Genomic DNA, 8,587 nt, shown 5'->3' on the forward strand with positions numbered 1-8,587 from the left:
CCCGACTGTGTGACCTCCAAACCCCTCACAGTGTAACCTCCAAACCCGCCCACTGTGTAACCTCCAAACCCCCCCACTGTGTAACCTCCAGAGCCCGTCCACATAAACTCCAAAACCCCTCCATCACCTCCAAACTCCCTCCATAAACTTCAAACTCCCTCCATAACTCCAAACTCCCTCCATAAACTCCAAACTTCCTCCATAACTCCTAACTCCCTTCATAACTCCAAACTCCCTCCATAACCTCTGAAACACCTCCATAACCTCCAAAACCCTCCAAAACCTCCAAACTCACTCCATATCTCCAAACTCCCTCCATAAACACCAAACTCCCTCCATAACTCCAAACTCCCTCCAAAGCCTCCAAACTCCCTCCATAATCTCTAAACTTCCTTCATAACCTCTAAACTACCTCCATAACTCTAAACACTCTCCATACCCTCCAAACTCCCTCCACTACCTCTAAACCTCCTCCATACTCTCCAAGCTCCGTCCATAGGCTCCAAACCCTTTCCATAACCTCCAAATCTCCTCCATAACCTCCAAACCATCTATATAACCTCTAAACCACCTCCATATCCTCAAAACTCCCTTCATAACCTCCAAATCCCTTCCATAACCTCCAAATCACCTCCATAACCTCTAAACCTCCTCTATACCCTCCAAACCCTCTCCATAACCTCCAAACTCCCTCCATAAGCTCCAAACTCCCTCCATAACATCCAAAATCCCTCCATAACCTCAAAACCCCCTCCATGACCTCCAAACTCCCCTCCAAACCCTCTCCATAACCTCTAAACTCATCCATAACCTCCAAATCCCTTCCAAGTCTTTACTACAACTCCCATGTCGCCCACTAGTCAACCTTCATAATCCCTCTTAGGTTACTCCATGCCCCCTCCATCTTTGCTTTATGTCCCCTCCATTCCCTAGTGGACACCATGTAGAGAATAAACAAACCATATAACACCAACAGTGGAATCTTGGGGTCAGAAAACACCAATTCAAATACCTTCTTCTTAGAAAGAAAATGTTGTCACCATGACCCTGTGAAACAGGGCCAATGGATTATCAGTAACAAAAGGTTTCGCCAATTCCCACCTTTTAACCTTATCATTGAGACTTTGACAAAATAATACTTCATTGTCATGCACAGTAATCACAACATTTCTGTTTGTCCAGACAAACCCTCTGCCAAGTTAATGCACATTACTGAGTCTTGGAACTCAGCCAAGCATTCACAATGAGCAGAATGGGAACTGTCTGAGCAGACGCAGATGGCCGGGCATTTGTTTTTCCACCTGGGGTTAGCTTTATCAAGGTTCAGCTTCAGATTTCTGCTTGTTGGATGATTTCCAATTCTCTTCCTTGTCTGGATGATGGTATGAATTCATCATCTCTGGGAGGTGTCACATTGAACTGTCATCCTCTCGGACTAGAGATGTTTCGGTTTATTTTCCTCATTGTTCTCTCTGTGTCTGTGCGGCTAGAGGATTGATAAACTATGACAGCGCTCCCACACGCCCACATGCATTCACATAACAATTAGTTCCAAACCCTTTACCAATGATAATTTAATCCCTCTGTGGTTATACGTGGATGACATTTATCTCCATGTGAATGTGGAAGCAAAGGTTTCTTTGCCATTAGAATATTTGTAAAGCCCTTCCTTGTTCCTCTTTAAGAACGTCACAACTAGGAGCAGCACCTGGAGGCCATTCAGCCCCTCAATCCTGCTCTGCCATTTAATACGCTCGTGGCTGATTATCATCTCAGCCTCAAATCCACATTCCTGCTCTCCATAACCCATCAACCTGTTACTCATTAAATATCCGTCTATCTCTTCCTTCAAATTTATTCAATGTCCCCCAGCATCCACCATACCCTTCGGTAGTGAATTCCACAGATTCATAACCCTTTCCTCCTCATCTCTGTTTTAAATTCACTGCCCTTTATCCTAAAGCGATGACCTCTCATTCTAGATTGCCCCACTTGAGGAAACATCCTTTCTACGTCTACTTTGTCAATCCTTATCAGCATCTTCTCAACCTCAGTTAGATCACCTCTCAAAAGTTCTGAGGAAGGCTCACCGGACCCGAAACGTTAACTCTGTTTTTTCCTTCACAGATGCTGCCAGACCTGCTGAGCTTTTCCAGCAACTTCTGTTTTTGGTCCAAAGAGTACAGGCCTAGACTGCTCAATCTCGCTTTTATTCTGCTCATTCATAGGATGAGGGCCTCACTGGCCAGGCAGCATTTATTGCCCATCCCTAATTGCCCTGAGGGCAGTTAAGGGTCAACCACTTTACTGTGGGTCTGGAGCCACATGTAGGCCAGACCAGGTAAGGATGGCAGTTTCCTTCCCTAAAGGATATTAGTGAACCAGATGGGTTTTTCCAACAATCGGCAATGGATTCATCATGAGATTCTTAATTCCAGATATTTATTGACTTGAAATTCCACCATCTGCCATGGTGGGATTCAAACCCGTGTCCCCTGGGTCTCTGGATTAACAATTTGGTGATTGTACCACTAGACCATCGCTTCCCCTTGAAGATATAAACAAATAAGTGGAGGTTGTTTAGGGAGCAGTTGCTACAAGTACTGGATAGGTTTGTCCCACTGATGCAAGGAAAGGATGGTAAGGTGAAGGAACCTTGGATGACAAGACATGTTGAACACCTAGTCAAGAGGAAGAAGGAAGCTTACTTAAGGTTGAGGAAGCAAGGATGGGAAAGGGCTCTAGAGGTCTACAAGGTAGCCAGGAAGGAACTGAAGAATGGACTTAGGATAGCTAGAAGGGGGTATGAGAAAATCTTGGCAGGTAGGATCAAGGAAAACCTCAAGGCTTTCTATACTTATATGAGGAACAAGAGGATGGCCAGAGTGAGGGTAGGGCCGATCAGGGACAATGGAGGGAACTTGTGTGCGGAGTTAGAGGAGCTAGGGGAGGTCCTTAATGAATACTTTGCTTCAGTATTCACCAGTGAGAGGGACCTTGACGTTTGTGAGGACAGCATGAAACAGGCAGATATGCTCGAACAGGTTGATGTTAGAAAGGAGGATGTGCTAGAAATTTTGAAAAAATGAGGATAGATAAATATCCCTGGGCCAGGTGGAATATACCCAAGGTTATTACGGGAAGCGAGGGAAGAGATTGCTGCCCCTTTGGGAATGATCTTTGCATCCTCACTGTCCACTGGAGTCGTGCCAGAAGATTGGAGGGTGGCAGATGTCATTCCCTTGTTCAAGAAAGGGAATAGGGATAATCCTGGAAATTACAGACCAGTCAGTCTTACTTCTGTGGTGGGCAAATTATTGGAGGGGATTCTGAGAGATAGTATTTATGATTATTTGAAAAAGCACAGTTTGATCAGAAACAGTCAGCATGGCTTTGTGAGGGGCAGGTCATGCCTTACAAGCCTTACTGAATTCTTTGAGAATGTGACAAAACACACTGATGAAGGTAGAGCCATGGATGTGGTGTATATGGATTTTAGCAAGACATTTGAGGAGGTTCCACATGGTAGGCTCATTCAGAAAGTAAGGATGCATGGGATTCAGGGACATTTGGCTGTCTGGATACAAAACTGGCTGTACAACTGAAGACAGAGGGTGGTAATAGATGGAAAGTATTCAGCTTGGAGCTCCGTGACCAGTGGTGTTCCACAGGGATCTGTTCTGGGATCTCTGCTCTTTGTGATCTTTATAAATGACTTGGATGAGGAAGTGGAAGGGTGGGTTAGTAAGTTTGCTGATGACACGAAGGTCGGTGGAGTTGTGGATAGTGTGGAGGGCTGTTGTAGGTTGCAACAGGACATTGACAGGATGCAGAGCTGGGCAAAGAAGTGCCAGATGGAATTCAACCTGGAAAAGTGTCAAGTGATTCATTTTGGAAGGTTGAATTTGAATGCAGAATACACGGTTAATGGCAGGATTCTCGACAGTGTGGAGGAACAGAGGAATCTTGGGGTCGACGTCCATCGATCCCTCAAAGTTGCCACCCGAGTTGATAGAGTTGTTAAGAAGGCGTGTGGTGTGTTGGCTTTCATTGGCAGGGGGATTGAGTTTAAGAGCCGCGATGTTATGCTGCAGCTCTATAAAACCCTGGTTAGACCACACTTGGAATATTATGTTCAGTTCTTGTTGCCTTACTCTAGGAAAGATGTAGAAGCTTTCGAGAGGGTGCAGAGGAGATTTACCAGGATGCTGCCTGGACTGGAGGGCAGGTCTTATGAGGAAAGGTTGAGGGAGCTAGGGCTTTTCTCAGTGGAGCGAAGAAGGATGAGAGGTGACTTGATAGAAGTTTACAAGATGATGAGAGGCATAGATAGAGTGGATAGTCAGAGACTTTTTTCCCAGGGCGGAAATGACTATTACGAGGGGGCATAATTTTAAGGTGATTGGAGGAAGGTATAGGGGAGATGTCAGAGGTAGGTTCTTTACACAGAGAGTGGTGGGTGTGTGGAATGCGCTGCCAGCAGTGGTAGTGGAGTCAGATACTTTAGAGACTTCTAAGCGACTCTTGGATAGGCACATGGAGGATAGTAAAATGTAGGGTATGCAGGGTAGATTGATCTTAGTAGGATAATAGGTTGGCACGACATTGTGGGCCGAAGGGCCTGTACTGTGCTGTACTGTTCTATGTTCTATGTTCTATTTAAACCCCTCACCTCTGGAATCAACCGAGTGAACCGCCTCTGAACTGCTTCCTGTCACATGACTGCACTTGTCTTTCAGGAAACTGCATTGCACTCGCAACTACATCCACATGAATTTATTTGTCTCCTTCATCCTGCGGGCAATATCGGTCTTCATCAAGGACGCCATCTTGTACTCTGAGGACGAGGTCACTCACTGCTCCATCACTACGGTAGGGATGAGCTTGTTGCACGTGCTGGGAGGGGGTCAGGCCAGGGCAGACACGCCCCGCAGAGGGGGAAATAAACGAGGGGTTCGGTTGGAAGGAAGGGTGCTCCTCAGCTTTCGGATGTGAGGGATTTTGCTGGGGAGTGCCTCATGTTTCCCTGTCCCATAACGCAGCCTCCGTACGCTTCCAGGTCCAATGTAAAGCAATGATGGTCTTCTTCCATTACTGTGTGATGTCCAACTACTTCTGGCTGTTCATCGAGGGTCTCTACCTCTTCACTCTGCTTGTCGAAACTTTCTTCCCCGAGCGGAGATACTTCTACTGGTACATCCTTATTGGCTGGGGTAAGTTCTTTGTTTGTCAATGCCATCCTGGGATTTACCTTCTCGCCGTTGCCAGGGTGACTGGCATGGCAAGGAACCACCATCTGTCTCTGTGGGCCGGCAGGGGAACGGGAAGGAACGCTGTCAATAAAAACCGCCCCCCAACCCCACCCCAAACACATTCCCTCGAGATCTCTCCCCTCCCCCCCACCCCCAACATGTTCTTGCCTTTAACCCGATGGGCGTAAACATTGACAAGTGGATCAGGTGCCACTATTTTTGGGGCAAGGTGGCAGTTTGCATGGGTCAGCGCAGGGTTGGAACCATTAACTGGGTACTACCCTTCGGACTTTGATGGCTATGCCAATGTGGACTACCTGTCCCTAACTGCGCACACCCCCCACCCCGCCCCTCACCTCCCCACAACGAGAAGATGGTGCCAAGCTGAGCGGAGAGCACAACACAATTTCAAGAAGCAGTTGGAACAAAACACCCAGGACTAAAGGGATTCCCGGATGTAGGGCAAACGCGGGTTTGGGTATCGAGTCGGATGATCGGCCATGATTACATTCAGTGCTGTAGGAGGCTGGGAGGGCTGAATGGCCTCCCCTTGCTCCGATATGCTGTCTCTGCACTCCTCAGGGGTAGGTAAAACCACCGTAAGACACCAGAGCAGAAATAGGCCATTTAGCCCATCAAGTGTGCTCTGCCATTCAATGGCTGATCTGATAATCCTCAACTCCACTTCCCTGCCTTTTCCCCATCACCCTCACCGCAACGGCCCCTCTGCGGTCAAGAATTCCACAGATTCACTCCTCTCTGAGAGAAGAAATTCCTCCTCATCTCTGTGTGTGACTCCTTACTCTGAGGTTACACCCTCTGGTCCTAAACTCTCCCACAAGGGGAAACGATCTCTCCACATCCACCCTGTCAAGCCCCCTCAACATCCTTAGGGAGAGAATTCCAGGAATTTTTACCCAGCGACAGTGAAGGGTATATTTCCAAGTCTGGATGGTGAGTGGCTTGGAGGGGAAGTTGCAAGGGGCTGGTGTTGCTATTTATCTGCTGCCCCCTTGTCCTCCTGAAGGGCAGTTAGGGATGGGTAACCAATACTGGCTTGGCCAATAATACCCACATGCCATAGTTGAATAGGACCCCAGCGGTGCCAGGTTGGAATGGTGACCACTGCTCACACTGCAGGCTGTTTCTGAAGGTGGGGGGTGGGTGAACAAGCAGAGACTGGATGCCAGGAGAGTTGGGGGTGGGGGGTCAGTGGTGACCAGATGGCAAACCCTGGCGAGCAGGGTAAGGGACGCACTGGGTTTTGGAGGGTGTGGGTGGGGAGTTGGTGTGTGGTGGGGTGGGGGAGTGGTGGCCATGGGATGTTAATGAGTGAGGGTGATGAGGGTATCTGATATAGCCAGAGGGTGTGGCCTGAAAGCAGATGAAAGCACAGCTATACCCTGATCCTCGGTGCAGGACAGAGCAGGGGCACAGGGAAGCGGTACAGAGCAGGGGTACAGGGAAGCGGTACAGAGCAGGGGCACAGGGAGGTGGTACAGAGCAGGGGCACAGGGAGATGGTACAGAGCAGGGGCACAGGGAGGCGGCACAGAGAAGGGGCACAGGGAGGTGGTACAGAGCAGGTGGGTACCACATTACATCTTACAGGGAAGCTGCACCCCCCTACCCCTCCTCCTGAGTGACCTTAGAAAGTACAGAGCTGTTTATCAGGACAGACATACAGAAAACATTGACACCCTGCACTATTAAAGATCACCAATGTTAGCTCGGGATTAATCCATCCAACTGGAAATTCAGGGAGAACCTGAGGAAGAGAGAGAGAGAGACAGAGAGAAAGACAGAAATATAGAGAGAGAGAGAGACAGATAGAGAGATAGAGAAATAGAGAGAGACAGACAGACAGAGAGAGAAACACAGGGAGAGAGAGAGAGACAGAGAGGTCGAGAGAGAGACAGACAGAGAGACAGACAGCAAGAGACAGACAGAGAGATAAAGAGACAGAGAGATAGACAGAGAGAGGGGGAGAGAGAGACAGAGAGACAGACAGACAGAAAGAAAGATGGAGGACGGAGAAAAGAGAGAGAGACAGAGTAAGACAGAGAAACAGAGAGAGATAGAGAGAGAGAGGTAGACAGACAGACAGAGAGACACCAAGAGAAATAGATAGAGAGACAGATGGAGAGAGAAAGAGTACCAAATATTTTACTAAAATATTTGGTGGAAATCTGAAACACAAAAGGAAATTGCTGGTGGAACACGACAGGTTTGGCAGCAGCTGTGGAGAGAAAAACAGAGTTAACGTTTCGAGTCTAGTGACTGCCTCAGAACTGTTAGCAGGTGAGGGAAAGTGGTATTTATACTGTAGGTGATGTTTGAGGGATGTGGGCATTGAGGTATGAGTGGATAGGTGGAGACAGAGTGCAGAGAGAGGGAGATATGAAAGGGGTAGGCTGAGAAGGGGATTGTAATCATCAGCCAGGACAGAAGGGAAACTGAATAAGTGATAATGAGAACTGGGGAGGAGGACAGAATGGGTAGGCTGCACTGAAAGCAGTACACGTCATGTTTTCAGTGTGTCTGTACAGGTGTGTGCATGCATGTGTGCGTGCGCGTGTTTGTGTGCATGTGTGTGTGTGTGTCTGTGTGTGTGTGTCTGTTTAGGTGTGTGTGTGTGTCTGTGTGAGTGTGTGTATCTGTTTAGGTGTGTGTGTGTGTCTGTGTGTGTGTGTCTGTGTGTGACTGTGTGTATCTGTTTAGGTGTGTGTGTGTGTCTGTGTGTGAGTGTGTGTATCTGTTTAGCTGTGTGTGTGTGTCTGTGTGTGTGTGTCTGTGTGTGAGTGTGTGTATCTGTTTAGGTGTGTGCATGCATGTGTGTGTGCATGCGTTTGTTTACTTGTGTGTGTGTGCGTGTCTGTGCGTTGGTCTGTGTGTGTGACTGTGTGAATGTGTGAGTGTGTGTGTGAGTATGTGTGAGTGTGTGTGTGTGAGTGTGTGTGTGTGTGTGTGTGACTGTGTGTGTGTGTGTGAGTGTGTGTGTGTGAGTGAGTGAGTGTGTGACTGTGTGTGTGTGTGTGACTGTGTGTGTGTGTGTGTGTGTGTGTGTGTGTGAGTGTACACGTGTGTGTCTGTTAGTGTGTGTGGGATCTTGCTGTGTACAAACTACCTGCCATGTTTCCTCTGCAGTGGAAGGGGAATACTTTGCAAATGTTTTGGGACATCCAGACGTTTGTAAGAAATGACATGATTTTTCGTTATAATAAATGATTTGGTTTGTGATTCACCTGGATCGACACAGGGTGTCAGCAGATCCCCACCTCCCCATCTGCTGCCCACTTACAGAGTCATAGAGCACACAAACAGACCCTTCGGCCC

The 8,587-nt window shown here is 47.9% G+C and overlaps 1 protein-coding gene across 1 annotated transcript in view; it reads left to right on the top strand.

The window, feature by feature from the left end:
* Positions 1 to 8,587, top strand: part of LOC109924457 (pituitary adenylate cyclase-activating polypeptide type I receptor-like) — a 178,429-nt gene that overhangs the window by 31,738 nt on the left and 138,104 nt on the right. The window contains exons 5-6 of the mRNA XM_048618233.1: positions 4,740 to 4,872; positions 5,060 to 5,213. Of these exons, the coding sequence (XP_048474190.1) occupies positions 4,740 to 4,872; positions 5,060 to 5,213 (287 nt within the window). The remainder of the gene's footprint in view (positions 1 to 4,739; positions 4,873 to 5,059; positions 5,214 to 8,587) is intronic.

Source organism: Rhincodon typus, chromosome 2 (assembly GCF_021869965.1).
Source record: "Rhincodon typus isolate 14 chromosome 2, sRhiTyp1.1, whole genome shotgun sequence".
Lineage (NCBI taxonomy): Eukaryota > Metazoa > Chordata > Chondrichthyes > Orectolobiformes > Rhincodontidae > Rhincodon > Rhincodon typus.